The sequence below is a fragment of the Kogia breviceps genome, chromosome X (assembly GCF_026419965.1).
Source record: "Kogia breviceps isolate mKogBre1 chromosome X, mKogBre1 haplotype 1, whole genome shotgun sequence".
Classification (NCBI taxonomy): Eukaryota; Metazoa; Chordata; class Mammalia; order Artiodactyla; family Physeteridae; genus Kogia; species Kogia breviceps.
This window is the reverse complement of record NC_081330.1, coordinates 27,609,124-27,634,323: the sequence shown is the minus strand read 5'-3', so window position 1 is coordinate 27,634,323 and position 25,200 is coordinate 27,609,124. Positions and strand designations below refer to the sequence as shown.

The window sequence follows — 25,200 nt, the reverse complement described above, 5'->3', positions numbered from 1 at the left end:
AGGCGCGCCAGGTCCAAGTTGGATCGGAGACCATGGCTTTCTCAGCCTCGTTTGAAATGACCGAAAGGAAGGATGACAGACAGAGCACAAGATAGATTCCACTGAGTGGCCGTATCACCAACACAGTCAATTCTGCTTGTCTTTCAGGTGCCTTCTGTGCGTGTGTGTTATATATTCTATACTATTGGATGCTTACTGTTTCTCATGTGTGTGTATGTATGTACATATGTACATATACATAATATCAATATATGCATAGATGTGGGCGTCTATGTACATGTAGAATATATAGGAATGGCTCAAATAGAATTACATATTTTTTCTGAGTCTATCCTGATTTCAAATAAAAATCTAAGTGGGACGAGAAGATAAAGCACCAAGTATTCAAAGTATTTCCTATGCAGCTGACAGTGTTTTTATTTTAGTGTTGTCAGATTTAGCAAAAAGAAAAAAAAATACAGTAGGTTCGCTTACATTTGAATTTCAGCTAAGCAATGAATAATGTTTTAGTATAAGTATGTCCCATACAATAATAATGCACTATTAACTATTTTCTACTAAAGATGAGGAGATAGCCAATATTATACCTCCTCCCTCCTCTCCCACCACCTCTAAAATTTATTCCTTATATTCTAAGGCTTTTCACTTGCTGTTAGAGAAAATGGATTGGGAAGCAGCCCCTGATATCTGGAAGCTGGCTAGCGCTCAGGCCATGTTCTTCCGTTGGACATAAACTCACAGAACACCAATCTAAGACAAGGTAACGAGGTGACTGACAGCGTGAGACGAAATAAGACCACTTCATAATTTTGTCTAAGCACAGACAAAAAAAAAAAGTCACTGTGCCACCCAGAAAACACCAAACACCCTCCCTCTTGGCCAAAATGGGTGACTGCTACTTTATCAATTACAGCTTTATCTTTGCCCTAGTCTGCCCTCCCTATCATACAATTGTCCCTGCTTTCTGACAACATCTGATTTAGAGCGAACTGCCACTTCCTTAGACCCTCCCGTAAATCTCTCAAATACTATAGTAGGTTCTTTCTAACATTCTCTTACTGAAACACCCCATGGTTCCCTATGGTGTTCATTCTCCCTGCCTGCAAAGAATAATAAACCCAACTTGTCAGCTATGAGTAAGCTCCTGATGGTCTTTGGTTGAAGGGCATTGACATGTTCCACTGCCAGAGTGCTCTTCCCCAGATATTTGCATGGCTCTTTCCCTTAGTTCATTCCGTTCTTTGCTCATCTATCATCTTGTCAAACAGGTCGTCCCTGACCACACTATTTACAATAGCACCCTCATTATTCTCTCCCCCTTTATGCTATTTATTTTTCTTCATAGCACTCATTACTATCTGATATTATGTTATATATTTAGATAATATGTTTACTGTATGTCTCTCCCACTAGAATCTAAGTTTCATGAAGACTGAGACTTCATCTTGATGATGGTTGTATCCACAGTGTGTAGAGCATTGCCTGGCATGGAGTAGGTACTAAGTGATATGTATTTAATGAACAAATGAATGAATGGATTTTTATTGTGTCAGGGTTTATAATGGTTTCATTCTATCACATATTCATAACCTTGTTCTTTGGTCTTAGTCCTCCATTTACATAGACTGGCGTACTGCAAAATGTCCATTCTTAATTCTTCATTTTGACTCATTTCTTATCAGATTTGATTTCATATTGCCAAGTAATTTTTCACAAAGGACACATTTGTAGTATATTCTCTCAACTTTTTTCATATTCGAAATAAGCTACCTTTTGCTTTTGGGGGGTAGATTGTACTATTGTCGGCAATATCCACTTCCTCTTTCTCAGTAGGAGGGTTATATATCCCTATCCAATTGACTTTAGAAGGTTTTTAGAAGAAAAGGAGAATCAGCCGTATCAAACAAGTCACTTAAAGAGAGAATTGTTGGGATAAAGCAGAAAAGGGGAGAGTGATGAAAAAGCAAACATATATTTAGCACTTACTAGGTTCCAGACACTCATTCATTCAATATTAAGTAACCATATCTGTCTATCATCTACCATTAAGGCAGGCTTCACAAACATGTTAGTGTTTGAGTTGTGTCCTTCTTGAACACCAGGCACTTGCCAAACAACAGGAGAGGCACAGTGTGAATACAAAAGGAATGGTTATTACAGGCTCGGGGTTCCAGGAACAGACATGAAAGCAGTAAACAGCACGTCATATTTTGGAAACTGTAAGCAGTTTGACACTATCGGTAGTTAACTCATTTAATCCTCAAAACAACTCTATGGGAAGGTATTATTATCTCTATTTTACATATGAAGAATCAGGCTCAAGGTCACACAGCTAAGTGGGAGTACCAGAATCTCAACCCGCTCACATCTGCCTGTCTCTTTTTTCCACTATACCTGACTGTAGTTTCTTTTTTTTTTTTTTTTTTTTTTGTGGTACGCGGGCCTCTCACTGTTGTGGCCTCTCCCATTGCGGAGCACAGGCTCCGGACGCACAGGCTCAGCGGTCATGGCTCACGGGCCCAGCCGCTCCGCGGTATGTGGGATCTTCCCGGACCGGGGCACGAACCCGCGTTCCCTGCATCGGCAGGCGGACTCTCAACCATTGCGCCACCAGGGAAGCCCTGTAGTTTCTTTTTATACTTGTGTAGTGACCTTACTAAATCTGTGTAGCTAAGCATAACTCAGTGGAAGGGCTCTAGGACTGAATGAATGCCCTTTTATATCTTTTTTAAAATTTATTTATTTATTGTTGGCTGCGTTGGGTCTTCGTTGCTGCACGTGGGCTTTCTCTAGTTGAGGCGAGTTGGGGCTACTCTTCGTTGCGGTGCGCGGACTTCTCATTGAGGTGGCTTCTCTTATTGTAGAGCATTGGCTCTAGGCGCGTGGGCTTCAGTAGTTGTGGCACGCGGGCTCAGTACTTGTGGCTCGCGGTCTCTGGAGCGCAGGCTCAGTAGTTGTAGCGCACAGGCTTAGTTGCTCCGCGGCACGTGGGATCTTCCCAGACCTGGGCTCGAACCTGTGTCCCCTACTTTGGCAGGCAGATTCTTAACCACTGCGCCACCAGGGAAGTCCCGGTTTTTTATCTTTTATCATCATCAATTAATATATATTAAGCATCCACAAGATTCTTGACATTTTAACACAGGAGAGGACAGTTGCTAGCCTCATGGAATTCATAATTAAGTTCAAAAACGGCAAAGGCAAGCAAACACTGACACATGGTTATAAAACCTGATTCCATTATCAGCCAATCAAAAATCTTTTTAGAATGTCAAACAATTGATACCTCCAAATCCATTTGATAAAGGTTCTTGTCTTTAAAAGCTACTACGTTGTTTGAAGTAGGGTTAAGCCTGAAGATAAAAAGAAAGTGAAAGGTGAAATAACTTGTTGAGAAACAGAAAATTAATGAAACTTTCCAAAGACCTTGTCCCAAAAGCAGCTGTTAAGGCCACTCAGATTTCTTGGTCTGCTCTGCTTTTCCTACCAAAAAATTCCTTTCCTGATCATTGGATCCCCTTTAATTATAGGTAACTTTTTTCTTTTTAAATTCTTTTTTTTAAAATTTGAAGTATAGTTGATTTACAATATTGTGTTAGTTTCAAGTGTACAACAAAGTGATTCAGTGATATATATATTAATTTTTTCAGATTATTTTCCATTACAGGTTATTATAAGATATTGAGTATTGTTCCCTGTGTTATGCAGGAAATCCTTGTTGCTTATCTATTTTATACATGGTAGTGTGCATCTGTTAATCCCATACTCCCAGTTTGTCCCTCCCCCTCTCCCTCTACCCTTTGGTAACCATGAGTTTGTTTTCTATGCCTGTGAGTCTGTTTCTGTTTTGTATATAGATTCATCTGTATTATTTTTAGATTCCATATATAAGTGATACATATAGTATTTGTCTTTGATTTATTTCACTAAGCATAATACTCTCTAGGTCCATCCATGTTGCTGCAAATGGCAATATTTCCATCTTTTTTATGGCTGGGTAATAATATTCCATTGTATATATACACCACATCTCTAAGCCAATCATCAGTTGATGGGCACTTAGATTGCTTCCATGTCTTGGCTTTTGTAAATAGTGCTGCTATGAACATTGGGGTGCGTGTATCTTTTTGACTTAGAGTTTTTGCTTTTTTCCCGATATATACCCAGGAGTGAAATTGCTAGATCACATAGTAGTTCTATTTTTAGTTTTTTAAGGAACCTCCATACTGTTTTCCGTAGTGGCTGCATCAATTTACATTCTCACCAACAGTGTAGGAGGATTCCCTTTTCTCCACACCTTCTCCATCATTTATTATTTGTAGACTTTTTGATGACAGCCATCCTGACTGGTGTGAGGTGTTATGTCATTGTGGTTTTGATTTGCATTTCTCTAATAATTAGTGATGTTGAGCATCTTTTTTTGTGCCTATTGGCCATCTGTATGTCTTCTTTGGGAAAATGTCTATTTAGGTGTTCTGCCCATGTTTTTGATTGGGTTGTTTGTTTTTTGGATATTGAGTTGTATGAGTTGTTTTAATATTTTGGATATTAACTCCTTGTCAGTTGCATTGTTTGAAAATATTTTCTCCCATTCTTTTTATTTTTTTTTATTTATTTTTTATTTTTTAATTTTTTTTTTGCGGTATGCGGGCCTCTCACTGTTGTGGCCTCTCCCATTGCGGAGCACAGGCTCCGGACGCGCAGGCTCAGCGGCCATGGCTCACGGGCCCAGCCGCTCCGCGGCATGTGGGATCCTCCCGGACCAGGGCACGAACCCGTGTCTCCTGCATCGGCAGGCGGATTCTCAACCACTGCACCACCAGGGAAGCCCTCTCCCATTCTTTTTAGTTTTGTTGATGGTTTCCTTTGCTGTGCATAAACTTTTAAGTTTGATTAGGTCCCATTTGTTTATTTTTGCTTTTATTTCTTTTGCCTTGGGAGACTGAGCTAAGAAAATATTGCTACAATTTATGTCAAAGAATGTTTCACCTATATTCCTTTCTAGGAGTTTTATGGTGTCATGTCTTACATTTAGGTTTTTTAACCATTTTGAGTTTGTTTTTATATATGGTGTGAGGGAGTGTTCTAATTTCACTGATTTACATGTAGCTGTCCAGCTTTCCCAACACCACTTGTTGAAGAGACTGTCTTTTCTCCATTGTGTATTCTTGCCTCTTTTGTCATAGATTAATTGACCTTAGGTGCATGGGTTATAGGCAGCTTTTAAATTTTAGCTTAGTTTTTGCTGAGTTAGGGGCTGAGCGACATGGACAGAAGGGAAGAGATGGTTTCCTGCACTTCGAAGTAATAGGCCTTCATCATACCTCAGTTGTGGTTCCACACTTTTAAAGCCCTTTCAGGAAAGGGACAAAGGGAAGGCAATTCTGTTGGGGGCCTTGGTGCTGTTGGTGCTGGTGCAAAAGAAAATGTATTGCATCTTACAATTTACTGAGAGGTAACCAACACACATCTGATATCAAGAGTGGCAGCTACTGCCACTGTGATCTGTATTTCAAAGAAATGTCTCATTTTAGTTTTAGTCAACTAAGCTACTGAAAGATAAATAGATCCTAAACTTTCAAAATATACTTTTTCTTATTTCCTAAATTTTTTCTTTTGCTACTAAATTTTGAAGGAGGATGACTCAGAAAAATGGTCATTAATCTGCTAACTAGTTTTGTTAAGTGCTCAGTTACCAGGAAAATACTACCATCTGTCTTAGTTTCTTTTACAACAGCGCACTCCTATTTTCCATGAAATGTTTCTATATTAAACAATAAAACTTTCATAATTTTAAGGCATAATCAAAAACTAACAATGCGGGGCTTCCCTGGTGGTGCAGTGGTTGAGAATCTGCCTGCCAATGCAGGGGACATGGGTTTGAGCCCTGGTCTGGGAAGATCCCACATGCCACGTAGCGGCTAGGCCCGTAAGCCACAACTACTGAGCCTGCGCATCTGGAGCCTGTGCTCCGCAACGGGAGGGGCCACGACAGTGAGAGGCCCGCGCACCACGATGGAGAGTGGCCGCCGCTTGCCGCAACTGGAGAAAGCCCTCACACAGAAACAAAGACCCAACACAGCCAACAATAAAAAAATAAATTTATTTAAAAAAAAAAACTAATAATGCAGTAATTCCCACATAGATTGTTTTCCCACAATACCAAACCTTGGAGAAATGCCTAAGGAATTTCATTTGGATTTCTTATCTCCATGTGAAAATACAGCTGCATTGCACTACTTTGATGTTATGCTATGTGGCTTTACCTTATTGAAGAGAATGTAGAATAGATGAGAGATCGATAGATGATGACATCTTTGTCTGATTTTTTAAAATTTTATTTATTTATTTATTTTTGGCTGTGTTGGGTCTTCGTTTCTGTGCGTGGACTTTCTCTAGTTGCGGCAAGCGGGGGCCACTCTACATCGCGGTGCGCGGGCCTCTCACTGTCGCGGCCTCTCTTGTTGCGGAGCACAAGCTCCAGACGCGCAGGCTCAGTAGTTGTGGCTCACGGGCCTAGTTTCTCCGCGGCATGTGGGATCCTCCCACACCAGGGCTCGAACCCGTGTCCCCCACATTGGCAGGCAGACTCTCAACCACGGTGCCACCAGGGAAGCCCTTTGTCTGATTTTATGTTGAAGACAATTAGAGATAGTTAGTAGATCTGTTTTTATTCTGGAATATCCTGGTGGACATTCCAACTGAATGGTAAATAAGTGCCAATTCAAGTTTTTGGAAACTGATGCAATATTATCCTATACATTTTTTTAAAGAAAATGAAGGTAATGAATGGCTCTAATTGTTGAAGAAAATGCTGCTATTTTGTTCTTTAGTTGAATATGATCAATGACCAGCCTAAAGGGAAATATTTTGCTCTCCAAATACCCATCCCATTGCTTCATTCATCATGGTACTCAGTTGGAAGTGTATTACCAGAAGAGTTTTTTAAATTACCACAACTCATTCATATATTCATTCACTAAACAATTATTGAACACCTACTATGTGTCAGACAGTAAAGCCCTCTGAGGAGGAAATGCTGTGTAAATAAAAATAATAGGGCTTCCCTGGTGGCGCAGTGGTTGAGAATCCGCCTGCCGATGCAGGAGACACGGGTTCGTGCCCTGGTCCGGGAAGATCCCACATGCCGCGGAGCAACTGAGCCCGTGAGCCATGGCCGCTGGGCCTGCGCGTCCGGAGCCTGTGCTCCGCAACGGGAGAGGCCACAACAGTGAGAGGCCCGCATACCGCAAAAAAAAAAATAAATAAAAAAAATAATAATAATAAATTAACAATGCAAGTGTTAATATTATTTATCTTTCAAGATGCAGCTCAAATTCAGTTTGCTACTCCTTTCTCTGTGTTCTGTACCTTAAAAATATATTGTCGATGTTTGAGTATCTATCTACTGAGCTCTTTGAAAAGGTAGAGACCTTGGTTTATTCATTTTTGTATTGCACAGAACCTAACATAAGATTTGGTACAGATCAAACAGGTGGTCAGAAAACGATAGTTGAAATGAAGGAATTAACATAGTGTTGCATCATTTAGTATTCAGTTAAGAAGCTAGTACTTGTCCAAAAACTGAATTTATTTCCTCAAAGTAGATATTATAATGCAGTTGTTATCGTGTTATCCTAGAACTTGGATTATCATAAATCATAATGAGTCGATACATTGTTTGATTATATTTATTCTGATTATATTTCAAGGTGGTTTATCATCTAACAGGCTATTAAATAGAGCAGTTGCAAACTTTCAAAAGAAATGAAACCCGTCTAGTCTCTCAAAGTTTTTACTCCCTAGAAGCTTACACTGAACGTAGATGAAAGCGACTAACTTCCCTCGCATCCCAACCGTTTGTGACCGCATTACCCCATCTTTCCCTTTCCTTTTTCCCACCCTTTCGCCCTCCGGAAGGGGCCGAGCTCTCCCGGTACTTCCCAGTCTTCCTCCGCCCCCTGCGGAAGGAGCCGAAGGCGGAGTGGGGCGCCGAAGCGGGGCGGCCTAGCGCTCGGGCCCTTCCGGAAAGAGCCGAACCGCACTCGGAAGAGGAGGGCGCCTTTGCCTTCGGCGCTTCGCCCCCGCGCGGTGCCCTCTGTCGGCGGCTTGGGGCAGCTGTGGCAGCGGTGGCGGCGGGAGGCGGTAGCCGCGTCGACGTCGAGCAAGACTGGAGCGACGTTTAAAGAAGGAGCCGAGTCGCCGTGGAGTCCGGCTTCTGGTTGTTGGAGGACTCCCACCCTTCCGCGCGGCCCGACGACGAGAAGCTGCGGCGCCGGGAAGCAGGTGAGGAGCCGGCCGCGACCCGGGAGGGGGCGAGGGATCGCGCCTGCTTCCTCCGTCCCTGGGCCGCGCCTGCCTTCGCTTTCTCCTCACTTGAACCAGGAAGCGGCGGAGACGGAGGCTCTGCTCCTCCGGCCCTTTCTTTGTGTGGGCCCGGGAGCGAAGGAGGGGACGAACCGGGAGGGCCGCGGCGCGGTCCCCTCCGCCGTCAGAGGCCGAGGGGCTGCCGGCGCCCGGGGTAGGCCCGGAGCGTGGGGAGCCCACGGCGGAGAACCGCTCGGCGTTTTCCTCGCCCCTCTGCCTGCCTTTTTGCGCCTCTTTCCCCCTCCTAGCCCTTACTTTGATTTGGAGCTTTTCAGCCTGGCCCATCCTCCCCTTCCGTCCCCTTCCCAGGGCATAACAATGCCGCCTGCTTGGCCTCATCCCCTCCCAACACCCCACCCTCCGGTTCGCCACCTTCTACTTTCCCCGGCTCGCCTCGCCTTACTACCCCCGCCCTGACTGTGCTGGCTGGACCTCCATCTGTATTTGCGAGAAGCTTCTTTTCTGCGTGAATAGGGGTTAAAAACCTCGGTTGCAGCCGGCCGGGTGCGAATGGGAAGAGGGGGTGGAGGGAGGAAGATGGGGTTCAGCTGCCGCAGGGAGCCGCGTGTCGGTTGTTTCAGTCTCGCGGGTGGTGTTTCTCTTTCCCACCTTCACCTGCCCTCGGTCAAGGATTTGTCTCACAGGAATGAGGAACGGCTTTTCCACAGCCGGGTCGCAAATCTTGGTCGGGGTGGGTTCAGACCGATTTGTGCTGTTCCTGGGTCCACCTTAACAGGGAAGAGGAGGAAACCTAAACAACAAAATGAAACCAAGTCCCGGTGTCACCTGGACACGTACATTTAAATCATTCCCCCATTGGGAACACCCATTTGCAAACGACAAAAATAGTGGGACCGTATTCAGAAAACCTATCTATCCCCTGAAAAGGGACTTGTGTAGAAATCCCCATATTTCGGAAGCCCAGGTTGCTGGCTCGCTGTCCAAAGGTCACCCTTTCTGATGAATGCCTTTATGGTAACCTGGAATTCCTTGGTACCGTTAACAAGCAATGCCTTATAACATGATGTTGTAAATCCTTGATTTCTAGACGTTTTTTCCTATTTTTTGTTTTTAAGCTATTATTTTGAAAAATTTAGAAGATATTTGAGACGCCCTGTCTTCCACGTGTATATAACTTAACAACTGTGACAGTGGTACTATTTTGGTAACTCTAAAGAGAAAGAATATTAGCAATAAAAAGTGTTTCTTTACCAAAAGTACTTATCAACTAATTTTTCCCCCGCTTATCTATTTTATTTTATTTTATTATTTTTTAACATCTTTATTGGAGTATAATTGCTTTACAATGTTTAGTTTCTGCTGTACAGCAAAGTGAATCAGCTATACATATACATATATCCACATATCTCCTCCCTCTTGCGTCTCCCTCCCACCCTCCCTATCCCACCCCTCTAGGTGGTCACAAAGCACAGAGCTGATCTCCCTGTGCTATGCGGCTGCTTCCCACTAGCTATCTATTTGGTAGTGTGTATATGTCCATGCCACTCTCTCACTTCATCCCAGCTTAGCCTTCCCTCTCCCCGTGTCCTCAAGTCCATTATCTACGTCTGCGTCTTTATTCCTGTCCTGCCCCTAGGTTCATCAGAACCTTTTTTTTTTTTTTTTGGCGGAACGCGGGCCTTTCACTGTTGTGGCCTCTCCCGTTGCGGAGCACAGGCTCCGGACGCGCAGGCGCAGCAGCCATGGCTCACGGGCCCAGCCACTCCGCGGCATGTGGAATCCTTCTGGACCGGGGCACGAACCCGCGTCTCCAGCATCGGCAGGCGGACTCTCAACCACTGCGCCACCAGGGAAGCCCAGAACCATTTTTTTTTTAGATTCCATATATATGTGTCAGCATACAGTTTTTGTTTTTCCCGTTATGACTTAATTCATTCTGTATGACAGACTCTAGGTCCATCCACCTCACTACAAATAACTCAATTTGTTTCTTTTTATGGCTGAGTAATATTCCATTGTATATATGTGCCACATCTTCTTAATCCATTCATCTGTCGATGGACACTTAGGTTGCTTCCATGTCGTGGCTATTGTAAATAGAGCTGCAATGAACATTGTGATGCATGACTCTTTTGAATTATGGTTTTCTCAGGTCAACTAATTTTTAATTATATATACATGTATTTATTTATTTATTTATTTAAATTCTGTGTCATTGTTGCTGGATATATCTTCTGCAAAGTGCCAAAAATTGTTTTGGGGGTGGTACACAGCAATACTATTTATTGACAGTCCCCCTCCCCTTTTTTCTAGAGTGATGTCTGCTCTGTTCCAGTAAGTTTATATCTTCATTTTCACTAGTTCATTTGGTGTGAAGAAAGTTCTCATATCAATGTGTTTTCATGCAAATGAGCTTTAAGAAATAGTAAACTTTTCTTTTCCTTTGTTTTATTTTTTCACAACAGCATCTGTTGACTTCATTTGGCACTCTGTTTAACATTCCACCTCTGGAGATTGTAAGGGTAGGCAGGTGAGGGGAAGTGGCAAGGGGAAGAAGAAAGAGGAGAGGGTAAGAAAGGTCTTTCATAGTTTATCCAGATGAAGCATCCCAATCAAAATAAGAATAGAAAAATAATAGAGGTAATAATTGCCAGTGTTTATAAATTCTGATTTAGTCACTGGCTGCAGGGAATAGCTGTTGAATATGTTCTTAAAGATAAGTTAAAATTTAGGAAGACTACATATTTTGGACTCAGTGTTGCACACACCAAGCTTTTCTGACATTCAAAACATTCATTTACAGGTGAAATAACTTTTATGTGTTCATGATGAAGATTTTTCTTAAAGTTTTAAGACAGTTAAAAATTAACTCTTCAGGGCTTCCCTGGTGGCGCAGTGGTTGAGAGTCCACCTGCCGATGCAGGGGACGCAGGTTAATGCCCCGGTCCGGGAATATCCCACATGCCGCGGAGGAGCGGCTGGGCCCGTGAGCCATGGCCGCTGAGCCTGCGCGTCCGGAGCCTGTGCTCTGCAACGGGAGAGGCCACAACGGTGAGAGGCCCGCGTACCGCAAAAAAAAATTAACTCTTCACTCTTCTTGAGGAGAAAATCCAAAATTGGAACTAAGAAAATTAATTTTAGTCTTTAAAAATAGCTTAGTGGTGATGCATGTATCTAAGATTCAAAGGAAGAGATTAATGTTCACATCTGTAGATCAATTTAAAACTTGCTTGTCTCTTCTCAGGGGAAAGTCATGAGATTTGACATGTGGTCCCAAAACCAGCCTATAAGAATAATTTATATAAAAACCAAAAAGTTATGCCAAACTTTGGGTAAAACTCCAATAAACTAGTTAATGATGCTGTAGCTGAAATTCTGAATGATGAAGTGCTTTTGTCTTTCTTTCCTAATCTCCCATCCTCCCCCTCCCTTTCTCTTACAGGCATGGAGAGTAGAAAACTGATTTCTGCTACAGACATTCAATACTCTGGCAGTCTGCTGAACTCCTTGAATGAGCAACGTGGCCATGGACTCTTCTGTGATGTTACCGTTATTGTGGAAGACCGAAAATTCCGAGCCCACAGGAACATCCTTTCAGCTTCTAGTACTTACTTCCATCAGCTCTTCTCAGTTGCTGGGCAAGTTGTTGAACTCAGCTTTATAAGAGCAGAGATCTTTGCAGAAATTCTCAATTATATATATAGTTCTAAAATTGTTCGTGTTAGATCAGATTTACTTGATGAGTTAATTAAATCAGGGCAGTTATTAGGAGTTAAATTTATAGCAGAGCTTGGTGTCCCGTTGTCACAGGTTAAAAGCATCTCAGGTACAGCTCAGGATGGTAATGCAGAAACCTTACCTCCTGGTTCTAGTGACAAGAACCTTGAAATACAAAAATCAAAAGATGAAGCCCAAGAAAATGGGGCCACTATAATGCCAATTATAACAGAGTCTTTTTCCTTATCTGCTGAAGATTATGAGATGAAAAAGATCATTGTTACCGATTCAGATGATGATGACGATGACGTCATTTTCTGCTCTGAGATTCTGCCTGCAAAGGAGACTTTGCCGAGTACCAATACAGTGGCAGAGGTCCAGCCTAACCCAGGCTCTGTTGCTATTTCAGATGTTGCACCTTGTGTGAGCAATAGCTCTCCCCCTTTAACAAATATCACACCTACTCAGAAACTTCCTACTTCCGTGAATCAGGCAACTCTGAACCAAACACAAGGAAGTGAAAAATTGTTGGTATCTTCGGCCCCAACACATCTGACTCCCAACATCATTTTGTTAAATCAGACATCACTTACTACACCACCAAATGTCAGTTCTTCACTTCCAAATCATATGTCTCCTTCAATCAATGTACTTGTGCAGAATCAGCAGCCACCAAACAGTGCTGTTTTAACAGGAAACAAGGCCAATGAAGAGGAGGAGGAGGAAATTATAGATGATGATGATGACACTATTAGCTCCAGTCCAGACTCGGCGGTCAGTAATACATCTTTGGTCCCACAGGCTGAGATCCCCCCAAATACCGCTTTTGATGGATCGTTGATACAGAAGATGCAGATTCCTACACTTCTGCAAGAGCCACTTTCTAATTCTTTAAAAATTTCAGATATAATTACTAGAAACACTAATGATCCAGGTTTAGGATCTAAACATCTAATGGAGGGTCAGAAGATTATTACTTTAGATACAGCTACTGAAATTGAAGGCTTGTCGACGGGTTGCAAGGTTTATGCAAATATTGGTGAAGATACTTATGATATAGTGATCCCTGTCAAAGATGACCCTGACGAAGGGGAGGCCAGACTTGAGAATGAGATACCAAAAACATCTAGCAGTGAGACGGCAAATAAACGTATGAAGGTAAAACATGATGATCACTATGAGTTAATAGTAGATGGAAGGGTCTATTATATCTGTATTGTATGCAAAAGGTCATATGTCTGTCTGACAAGCTTGCGGAGACATTTTAACATTCATTCTTGGGAGAAGAAGTATCCTTGCCGTTACTGTGAGAAGGTATTTCCTCTTGCAGAATATCGCACAAAGCATGAAATTCATCACACAGGGGAGAGAAGGTATCAGTGTTTGGCCTGTGGCAAGTCTTTCATCAACTATCAGTTTATGTCTTCACACATAAAGTCAGTTCATAGTCAAGATCCTTCTGGAGACTCAAAGCTTTATCGTTTACATCCATGCAGGTCTTTACAGATCAGACAATATGCATACCTTTCTGATAAGTCAGGCACCATGCCTGTCATGAAGGATGATGGTATTGGGTATAAGGTTGATGCTGGGAAAGAACCTCCAGTAGGGACCACATCTACTCCTCAGAACAAGCCAATGACCTGGGAAGATATTTTTATTCAGCAGGAAAATGATTCAATTTTTAAACAGAATGTAACAGATGGCAGTACTGAGTTTGAATTTATAATACCAGAATCTTATTGAACTCCTTTGAAATATCAGAAAATTTTGGTTTGGATTAAGGGTCAGGGCTTTCAGAAGACCTGTAAAACAAAGGTGAAAACAAGTTGATTTGATCTGCCATGTCATCTGAAGGTAGTCTAGTTGGATTATTTGTTGATAATTTTTTAGAAGCAAATTATTCTGAAAGTTTGAATAGAGATTGAGAAGTTTTTCCCCCCAAGTATCCATTTTTATAGTTAGCTTTCAGCACATTTAAAAGAGGCAAAAAGAAAAAAAAGCTTGGAGAGATAGTTTCCTGAATAGAATTTGAAGCAGTCTGAATGTTCTTTGAAAATAACTGGAGTTATTAGCATACCCTAGTATATCTTGCAACTTTCCCCTTCCGTGTTAGCACTTTACTGATGACTTCTCAATTTTCTTATTATTGAGACTATAAATGTGTCGTGTCTTGTATATGGCATAAAAAGTAAACAAGAACTTCTAAAGTTGTCCTGGAAATTTTCAGAATAAGTCTCTGCTTGGTTGTGTATTCTGCTAACCCAAATGGATAGCAACCTCCTGCCCCTCATGAAAATGGCCGTGCAGACAAATCTCTCATTTGAAGAATGAAGTAGTTTTAGCTAATTAGAATTAAACCTTGCTTTTATTGCCATAGTCTGGAAAAGACCTGTGGCTGGACTACTGTATATATACCTTTGCAATGTGGTTTCCGTGGGCAGAAATACTAAAGGAAAACAAATCTCTGTAGTGCAGACAGGAAGAGATGAAATGTTCTATCGCATTTGTTTTGAATTCTGCACTCTTATAGCAACAGAGAATGGAAGTAAATGGAGATTTCCTTTTTGCTTGTTATGGTTAAAAATATTCCCATGACATTTTTCAAATTTTGAATCTGAAAGCCACCAAATTAATCTTTATGTATAAATCTTTATAAATGACAAATTTCATAAATGAGACGCCTATATATTTTGGGCGGGAGGCTACTGGCATATATTTTTAAATGTTCATATTACTTAGAATCTCTAATAGGAAGTTTTTATTTGACATAGTTTGAATCAGTGATCTAGTGTTTTCCTTTCAGCAAGACCTTTTAGGTTTTTACTCCTAAAATAAGTTCCATTCCATCTGCAAATTGCTGCAGTATTATAGCAATCAGAAGCTATACGTGGAAGTTAAATAGGCTTGTTGATTCCCATTTATCTTGAGAACAATAACTACCACCTTTCTCCCTTTTAAAATGACACATATTTAAACACTTAGAAAATAAAGTCAAAACTTATTGAAGTGCTAGTACTAAAAGGGAAGCAGGTTGGAACAAATATATAGCCTAGCATTTATAACAGGATTGACTTGTCGAACTTCTGTAAATGACTTTTTGCAAAGGAAGAAAATTAATAGATACTGAAAAAGATTGTTGTGCATAGTTATTAGTCATTTGTAACCTTGCTTAAGTATTTCTTAATTCAACATAGATATTTTCTTTCTCCTAACCACGTATTTTTGAAAATAGTCTATTTCTTGACTTTGAACTTAAAGCTTTAATCATAATTTCTCATGTATACGTCATTCTTCTGACAGTAATCTAGACTTGAAGATAATGGTTTCAGTGTTTCTTAAGATGGTAGCTGAGGGTATCAGGCATCAGTATTTGCAGTAATATGAGAAGAAAGAAAAATAATATACTCCTTTGCTTTACCAAGGATTAGAATGATGTGCATCTTTCTGTTTTCTGTTCTGTGAGTTGAGACCTTAAGACCATTTTGTAAACTAATCCTTGGAAATTTTAAAATTACCTTACAACTTAAGAGTCTGATCTCTGGAATTGCAATATCTGTTTCCTTTCTGTGTAGGTACTGATAACATTACTCTTTGACTATAGGGTACACTCTGAAATATTTTCAGTGGAAATTTGTTTGTTTCATTAATGCTGTTTTACCAGTTAGACATAATTCTTCTACAAGTGTGAATGATACTGATACCAGCAGAGCTTCCAGTCCTTTCAGACTTAACTGCTAGGTAAATTAGTTTGTCATAATAAAACTTGGTGGTTTCTACAAGGCCATTATGACACACCAGGAATTAATTCTGTAATGGAAAACTATCCATTTTTAATTATCTGGATATAATTATTTGCTGCTGCTGTGCTCTATGTAAATTCTGAGGATGAAATTTCAACTTTGCCTCCTGAAGGTATCTTCTAGAGTTTTTTAGGAGGAGGAAAACTGGAAAAATCACTTTAAGTTGTATTTTTGCCAGAAGACTTTTACTCGCATGTATGTCAGGGTCTTCTGTTTTTCTACAAGTCTCTATATCCAAAGTTCAGAATTCATGCAGAATACTCCTTTGGGATTAAAACCATTCACCCCCAGTATTTATGGGGTTGGAAATCTGTGGCAAGAGGCTGTTCAAAGCTTGTCATGGGGTGTTCCTATTTTATACTTAGTTTTCTGGCAATTGAACTTCCTTTTTTTCCTTTCAGGTTGGCTTCAAATTTGCTCCTATGCTAAATTACCTATAAATATTCTGGATAGGAACTTTGAAATAGCAATTTGTTAAAAGAGATGACAGAAAATGAAAGTGCTCAAACTAAGCAAAGATTTTTAAATGTTGTAGCAATCTTGCAAGATTCACTTTATAATAAATCTTAAAAGATTATCATTTTGGTGGTAATGATCCCCCACACACAACCACTATGAGGAATTGATGCTGGGTTTTTCCCGTTGTACCAAAAAGATAAAAGAAATGGTAAAAATGATGAAGGCATTTTGTATTGTCAAGGCGTGCATATTCTAAATATTTAAATACTAATTCAGCAGCACTGGCTTTCTCATCTCTGTCAATCATATGAAAACTTGTTCATTTCCATCCAATAGTGTAATGTTCATACTTGTTCACTCTTCTCTGTCATGACTTTAAGTTCTACTTTTCATTAACCGTTACCTGATATTAGTTCGTAGCGCTTCTTATGGCAAAAATAAAATGTTTTAATTCTGATTTTTGAGTGCATTTTTTACAAGATGTTCTTTCAGAAATTATATATCTTATGTTCTGTTGTTTTTCAGTTTTTGTAGCAGGAGACTGGAACTGTATATCTGATGACAGCATGACAGAATTTCCCATTAGGTTTTATTTGTTGGTTAATCGCATGCCCATTGTATCTTGAACCATAATAGTCAAAAGTGAGTCAGCTGCTGTCATTTGCTTTAGAGTGTCTGTGATACTTCTGTTGATTCCACGAAGACACATGTAAGTTGATAAGGAGGAGGATAGTTTTATTAATTTGAAACATCACAAAAGCAGTCTGGGTTTCCAACATGGCAGTGATACAGATTTTAAGCAATATCCAGTTATATAGGTTCTGGATTAATATTTTAATGTTTCATGCCCAGTTCAATACTTTAAAGCAGAATTAGGAATAAAGCGGTAAATATTACAAAATGCAGTCAAGGTACATTTTGGAAATACAAATTCCTTCATTACAGCAAATGTTTTTGCAAAAGAGTAAAGCAGCAAATATTAACTTTTCTAAGGTAACATGCACTTTTTATAGTTCAATGTGATTAAAAAAAGAAGCTGCTCAAATTAAGTGTTACAAAATCTATACTGTTTCAAGTTACTTTGTAAAGTAAGAAAAATACATAGAAATGAGTCATAGAATCTTAACACTTTAAGAAATGTGATAAATGTAGGATATACTATGTGATGGTGCCTTTAAAAAATTAAATACCTATACACGTTCACTAAAGCAAAATGTAAAGTGTAAACAGCAAGAAATTTCATTGAGTATTACAAGTTGACATTTGTGTAGTAAGTCAATTGGTTATTAGTCCCTTTTTGAAATCCAATAGAATTTTAATATGCTCAGAACTGTAGAAAATAATAGTAACTTTATATAACGCAAAAGGATTATAGTTGTTCAGATTTGAAATCCAGATGAGACATCAGTCGTGATGCCGAAAGAAACTGTTTTGCAAACATTTACTGTGAACAGTGAGCACACTGGTTGTACCTTGGTAACTCTTGATGGCTGGGTGTCTACAAGGTAGATGAGAGCACCAGCATTTGCCTGCTTACCTCTAATCCATGAAGTTGGGAGGTAGTGAAATTGGCTGGAAATTTTTCCTGTATGTGTTCTGTGTTTGCAGAACTGTCTAATTAGGTACCCTCCTGTAGCCCTATATTTTTATGTTGTACAAGTGTAGGATTATCAATCTTCCTTTAAATCAATCGATTCTCAGGTTAACATAAGATCACAATGAAAGTGTTCATTCTGAAGTGAAGGCATGGTGCCGAAGTGTTAAATTCATCAGATTGAGGTTTAAAGCTATGTATAATTAAAAGAACTGTACAAATACCTACCACAGTGTGCCAGATGGATTTTAAATCTACAATAACACTTAAGAATTTGTCAAGTTGGCTACATTTGAGGTATTGCAGACAAAGCAGCATTGTAACACTTTCATAATCTTGAACGCTGTTATGATTGGTCTCAACAGAAAAAAGGACCAATAAGAGCAGTGGCATTAAAATACAGATGATTCTTTTGGGGTGGGGTGCAGGATACGTGCGGTTTGCTGGGATTGAAGCACAGTATTTGAAGATAAACAGTCACAAAGATTAGTAACAATCATGACACGACCCAAGAACCTAATCTAGCACTTTTGAACTCAGTTTTAACCGTAAGATTTGTATCTCCTGCAGCAAATGCAACATGTAGTAGAACCGCTGTCTCCTAAGTTCCCCGATGTATAACTGAGATCCTCTTAAAACATCTCACGTGTTGTTCTGTGTATTTCAGTGCTTCTTGAACAATCAATCCTGTTCCCCACTACTCAAAGGACTATTGCACTTTTCCCTTTGGGAGGTACCAATCACAAAAGCTGAGCTGAATGATCACAATAGCCATTTTTACCATACAGAGAAGAAAGGAGTAAGACATGGGCAGCTTTTTTCAGCATCCAGACACAAGCAAACAAAATCTTAGAACTCTCTGCATTGGAACTACCGTGTAGCCCCATCATCTGGGAAATTTTCCTTAGGGACTGACTTTAGTGGTAGGGAAAGACGGGGCCTATAAGCCAGGCGCTTCAACCAAGGTGCTAGGGTGGCAATCTGCCAACGGCCGGAGGACAACACTGCATTTACACACAGTGAAGCAGGTGGCAACCGCACTTCTGCTGCACACAGAGGCGGGGCCATAGGGTAATGCAGGTCCAAACAAGACAAGCTGCTTGCTGGGATGGCTCTCCAGCCTTGCGCTGCCCTTCTTGGAAGTGCTGGGCTCAGTCTAGCCACCCCTGCTCTGCACTGATAACAAATAAGCTTCTTCCCTATCTTTCCTTAGCCCGGCAGGCCATTGCAAAACTTTATGCATAAGAATCACACTTTAAAGTTTGTACCCTACACACTTCCACTAAAGCAGAAATACAAAAGCCACAATAATCTCAATAGCCAGCAGACATTCCTCTTTAGGGGCTGTAAGGGGGTGGCTTTTCAAAAGGCGGATAGTAGGGTGGAGAGTATCGGGGTGGAGCACTCGAGGACCACATGTAGCTGGGCGAAGGAGAGGCAGACTGGGGCTCATCAGAAAGTCCAGAGGGAGGGGAGGATGGAAAGACACTGGAATGCTGTGTAATCAAAATAGAACAACACCAGTTTACGCAGTGAGGTTGCGATTCTTCAATGTCAGTCATTATTTTAAAATGAATATGGACCCAGTGTGTCTCTGTTTGGAACAACCAAGAGTTCTTAAACCTCGCAGGGTTAATGAGGGCATGCAACTGAGCTGGTCCCACCTCCTCTCAGTCACTCAGGCTGCAGAGCTCATGCAGAGAGGCCTTGGAATCCTCCCCCACCCCTCCCTTTGGACCCCTCATTCAGTCAGTTACCAAACCCTGTTGCTCCTACTTCTGTGTCGTCTCTGGAATCCATCACTCCCTTTACCACGTTTATAACTCAAGCCTCCAACAACTACCCCCTAAGCCATGGCAACAGCATCCCAGCTGATCTTCAGAAAGGTAGTTTTGGCCTTAAGAATATTTGAGGTTAAGCCATTAATACCTGGGAAAGTCTTTGCTACAAAAATATATCATCACAGAGCCCATCTCACAGATCAAAACCAAACCAAACCAAAAAGTAAGGTCAGAGAGGTTAAATGGCTTTCTTGGATCCAGGGTCTTCTAACTCAAAGTCCAACAATTTCTATTTCATCTTAACTGTGGCCCACCACCCCAAAGTGCAGGGTATGTTGGAGGGCAAAGAGGAACAAAGGCGTGGAGGTGAGAATCATAAAGATAAGAGTGAGGAGCAATCTACCAGGTTGCAGGGACACTGAGGATTCTGACTCTGTGTTGTCTAACTTTTGTAGTCTTTGGGAAGGGAGCGAGATATGGGTTAAAAAAATACCCAGTGAATTGGCGTGTTAGGAGTCATCGGCCACGTCTCTTTCCCTGGCCCATGTATACCCTTGACCCTAATGATTTTCCTGCTCAAGGAGAGTTGGCCTGTTTTGTTCACTACTCTCTCTCCCAGAACTCAGAACAGTGTTTGGCAAGTAGGAGGTATTCTAACTTCAGGAGCATAGAAGATCTGCTTGGCATGTTTTTTTTTAAAAATAAAATCTATTTTCAAGGACTATGGTCACATCTTGTAGGTACTGTTGCCTTGCTCCAGCGGTGGAGCATGGCTGAGGCCTGAAGGCTGGAGGGGTCTATAGGGATGGCAAGAGGCAGGAGGCCTCTTTTAGGAGGCCAGTTTTAGGCTCTCAGGAAGAGCAAATGTAAGCCAACGAACAGGGCTGCAGAACTACAATTTTCTGTTGTGCCTTAGCTCTAGGAGGAACTGCTATATTAAAAAAAAAAAAAAGACCCACTTACATCAAAAAATTTCTCAAGAGTTCAAGTGCTGTCTGGGGAGGTCAATGCCTTTTCTTTGTTCTGCTGGCTGGAGTCTAAGTAGATCATGCCATTTTCAGGCCTAGAGCAATCTAGAGTCAGCCTTTTTTTAAAGTTAATTAATTAATTTATTTATTTATGGCTGTGTTGGGTCTTTGTTTCTGTGCGAGGGCTTTCTCTAGTTGTGGCAAGCGGGGGTCACTCTTCAACACAGTACGCGAGCCTCTCACTATCGCAGCCTCTCTTGTTGCGGAGCGCAAGCTCAGTAGTTGTGGCTCACGGGCCTAGTTGCTCCGCGGCATGTGGGATCTTCCCAGACCAGGGCTCGGACCCGTGTCCCCTGCATTGGCAGGCAGATTCTCAACCGCTGTGCCACCAGGGAAGCCCCGCCACGAGGTATCTGGAGCCTGAGACCAGTTGGCTGATTCTCCTTATCACCAGTACTGACCTCTGCACTCCTTAGAAAGGGTTGTCCTAGTTTCTAGGTCTTTCTTGAGACACTGAAATCGCCATCTCCCACCACATAATGTCAGGACTGAGAAAAGGCCATAGCGGCCAACATCCCCTCCTTCCCCATCACATCCATCCTTTCGATCTGAGAGAAGGAATGACAGGGTCATAGAAAGCCTTTAAAGACAAAAGAACTTGAGGCAGTGGACTCGAGACAAGCCAGATTCCTTCCAAAAATCTCAAAATTTCACCTCCCTCTAGGAGGAGATATGCTTTCTTTTTTTAAAAAAAAATTTATTTTTTGCGGTACGCGGGCCTCTCACTGTTGTGGCCTCTCCCGTTGCGGAGCACAGGCTCCGGACGTGCAGGCTCAGCGGCCATGGCTCACGGGCCCAGCCGCTCCACGGCATGTGGGATCCTCCCGGACCGGGGCACGAACCCGCGTCCCCTGCATCGGCAGGCGGACTCTCAACCACTGCGCCACCAGGGAAGCCCCGATATGCTTTCTAAGACACTGGAATCGTGATTTCCTAGTTTTCCACTCCACGCTGCACAACTCTCTCCTCTCTCTCCCTCCTCTTCTGTTGCTTTCCTCAACTAAGAACGCTGTCCTCTTAAACCAGAGAGGAGAGCAAAAACCCACCAGGCACAAGATCTCTGTGGCCGGGGATGTGCCACTCTGCCCTTCTAAATCCCGTTCCAGAGCCAGGAGGCCAGTTCTCTGTGGCCCAGCCACAGAAGGGAGGGGCAAGTTTCTGACAGTGGAGCTAAAGGCCGTTCAGTCCTGAGAGGCAGTAAAAGGCTGCCGTGGGCAGCAGCTGCCGTGGGTGGCAGTTGTACACTTTGATAATAAGAGGGGGTGGTACAACGGCCTTGGGTTTTCACTTCTCAGTTTCATGTTTGGGAAAGTATTAAGGGGGAAGGGGGTGGGATGCTTCTCACTTCCCTTTGAGGATGCTGGGAGTCTTAGGGATAAACTCGAAGGGCTCCTGGCAGAGCTAGGGAGCTAACTGGCTGCAGTCCACACACACCCTTGGGATTTGTTGCGGGCGGGGCAAGGGGGCGGCGCCCACCGTACCAGTGCGTAGTTTCCTAGCAACAGGCAGGCACCTTGGGAAAGATCTGGCTTTGTTGCAGCTGGGGAGCTGGCCCGGTGCATTTTGGTTCCTGCCTAAGAGTCGACTTAACTAGGGACAGGCAGCTCAGAAGAACAGAGCTTTGAATCCTTTCGCCCCACAAAGCATGAAAAGCATGAAAAGCATGAAAAGCATCTAAATAGCCTACTGCTGGGCCTAGTCAGCTCGAGCTTCCCGAGCTGCTGCTTAGAGGCTGGGGTGGTCTAGGGCGGTGGAGCTACAGAGGAGGGAGCAGGCTCTCTCTCCCGCCTTAGCCTGCCCCTCCCTGCCCCATGCAGACCCACACTCCGCAAGACCCTTGTGCGTTTCTGTCACGTGTGCTTCTCTCTTCAGAAGCACTGGGAGGCAGTGACTCCAAAATGAGCTCCGGAACTGGCCGGGTGATAAACGGTACCAGCAAAAGATGCTGTGTCCCAAGGGTGAAATCCAGGGTCTCTTGGTTCTTTGCATTCCCCCTCTGTTTCTGACCCAGAAAGCAAAGCCAGGGGAGACGGAGAGAAAGTGGAGAAAAGGAAGAGGAAGAAAAAGGGAGGGATCAGAAACAAGAGAAAGGAGGAGAGGCAAGGAGAACCTCAGCAGGAGAGGGGAAAAAAGTTGAGTGGCCGCAGCAGCGGCGGCCTCCTGAGGCTCTCAGCAACCTGCGCCATCTACCGCCTCCCCCCGGACTAGCGCGACCCTCTCATTCAAGGGGCCTGATTTATAATGGGTCCTGTTCAGTGGCTACGACGAAACCTAGCGTACCTTCATGTGATTTAATAAAGAGCATAAACAGAGGTGCTCGCATTTTGCAGAGGCTTTTGTTTTAAGCTAAACTTGGCGATTCACCAAATGGCTAGAGTGAAAGAGGGGGTCTGGCCCAGTAGGCCAGACTGGGGGGTATGGCTGGAAGCCTTAAGGGATTTACCCCGAAGTTACACTGGGTTGAATTTCCCAGCAGAAGTAGAAACGGATGCTTTATACCCTACAGGATATGGACTGCTTGGCCATGGGGAAATGAGAGCAAGGGGCAAGAGAAGTGAGCGCTGGGGAGGTGAGCAAGGAGGCACCAGCAGTCTTGGCTTCTAATCTTGGACGCCTTGGAGTCCAGCATTTGCAAGAGTCACAACATCCTCAGGGCCAGCTGACCAGACCCACGTCCTCGCTCCCGTCTGACCACAAGAAATGTTTCCCAAGCTTCTTGACTGGATAGCTACCCAATAAGAGCATGACTTTGAGGGGTGAAAACAAAACCCTATAAATCTACTCTTCCTTCTATCATCCTTGGGATAAAAAGGAAAGAGAAGTCTTCAAAGGCAAAGTGACATAAATAGTCCTATTTGGAAATGACCAGAATGGGGAAGTCATTCAGGAGAAAGTCTAGAAAGGTCAGTTTTCCTGCTATGATTTGGGCCCTTTTACAATGAGATGAGACTAAGGGAGCTCTGGCTTTTTTTTTTTTTTTGGTAGGTCTGTGCTTCTGGTGGTTTTATTGTCAGAGGTGGTGTGCGTTTTGCTGACTGCTTTCTATTTATCTGGGAACATAGCATATGTTCCTTCATCCTCTTGGCTTTCTTGGGGAAAGACTGGTATTTCCTCCTATGAAACAATAAGGGACTGGAACTTGGTGAACAAAAGAAAGCTCCACTCAAATACTAAAGTGAAATACTTTGTAAGTTCTAGAAGGAAACAAATTACTTAAAAACACACACCTTAAAACCCATAAATTTATAAAATCTCCAAAAAGGAAATACAAAAGATGGCTTGAACCTACAGAAAGAACCAGGAGAGGTATAAGAAGTGTCCCAGCAGTCCTTGGAGTGGGGAGTAATTTAATAACATAATAAGAGAAAGTAAAGGGAATTCCCTGGTGGTCCAGTGGTTAGGACTTTGCGCTTTCACTGCCAAGGGTGCGGGTTCAATCCCTGGTCAGGGAACTAAGATTCCACAAGCCGTATGGCACAGCCAAATGGAAAAAAGAGAGAGTAAAGAGACCCTTTCTGAGTCATGATTAGGAAGCCCATAATTTAAACCAGTAGAATGTATAAATATCCTAAAATTAACTGGGGAAAAGATCAATGCTATACTCAGACTTACAGCTTCTCCAAAGAATCCCTCAAGCCAATCTCTGGCATCAGACAGACCTGGATACATATTCTTGTCCTCCACTGACCATCTCTGTGACTGTGGAGAGGTTACTTACTTCCTCCATGCCTCAGTCATCTCAACTGAAAAATGGCAATGACAAGGGCTTCCCTGGTGGCGCAGTGGTTGAGAGTCCACCTGCCGATGCAGGGGACACGGGTTCATGCCCCGGTCCGGGAGGATCCCACATGCCGCGGAGCGGCTGGGCCCATGAGCCATGGCCGCTGAGCCTGCGCGTCCGGAGCCTGTGCTCCGCAACGGGAGAGGTCGCAACAGTGAGAGGCCCGCGTACCACAAAAAAAAAAAGAAAAAGGTACTTAAAAATGGCAATGACAAGAGTATTTCCCTCAAACGACAAAAATGAGATGATATCTGTAAAGCACTTAGCACAATGCTTGGTACATACTAGGTGCTCATTGAATAGGAGCTGTCATTAAAAAGCAGAGGCTTCCACAAATCCCTGAAGTGCCTGCTTTGAGCCCACGGTGTAGGTTTGGGTTAGGTGGCTAGATTTGGATCCCTTCTCTGAGTTAGGTACCCTGTGTCTGGGTTTCCATAGCACTCTGGGTAATAGTCTACTTACTGTTTTGTCCCCACTGCTGTCCCCTGACCAGTCCCCTTCAGGTCCCTAGACTGGTCTCTTAATGCAGGGCCTATGTCTCATTCAAGCTCTACATCCATAGCTCCTGGCACAGTTCCTGGCACAGTTCCTGGCACATGGGAACAGAGTCAACATTGACTGAACTGAACCCAACAGCCTGGGCCACCACTGGCATTGGCAATCTTGTTTTCATGTCTGGGGTAGTGTTTGAATGAGGAATGATGGACAG

The 25,200-nt window shown here is 42.6% G+C and overlaps 2 protein-coding genes across 3 annotated transcripts in view; one reads left to right on the top strand and one right to left on the bottom strand.

Annotated features, from left to right (window-relative positions):
* Positions 1-29: 29 nt before the first annotated feature.
* On the top strand, positions 30-16,763 carry ZBTB33 (zinc finger and BTB domain containing 33). Its single transcript, XM_059050063.2, has 3 exons — positions 30-156; positions 7,921-8,286; positions 11,771-16,763. Exon 3 carries the CDS (start codon positions 11,773-11,775, stop codon positions 13,789-13,791), a length of 2,019 nt encoding a protein of 672 aa, XP_058906046.1. The 5' UTR covers positions 30-156; positions 7,921-8,286; positions 11,771-11,772; the 3' UTR covers positions 13,792-16,763.
* A 255-nt stretch (positions 16,764-17,018) lies between these two features.
* TMEM255A (transmembrane protein 255A) overlaps positions 17,019-25,200 on the bottom strand; it is a 48,021-nt gene continuing 39,839 nt past the window's right edge. The window contains exon 10 of one of the 2 annotated variants that reach the window (XM_059050078.2): positions 17,019-19,397. In XM_059050078.2, coding sequence (XP_058906061.1) covers positions 19,239-19,397 — 159 coding nt within the window. In that variant the 3' untranslated portion in view covers positions 17,019-19,238. The remainder of the gene's footprint in view (positions 19,398-25,200) is intronic. The other variant, XM_059050077.2, reaches the window with a different exon arrangement.

Bases quoted from the DNA above. Each gene is read 5' to 3' on its own strand.
- ZBTB33 (XM_059050063.2), top strand. From the start codon at position 11,773: ATGGAGAGTAGAAAACTGATTTCTGCTACAGACATTCAATACTCTGGC.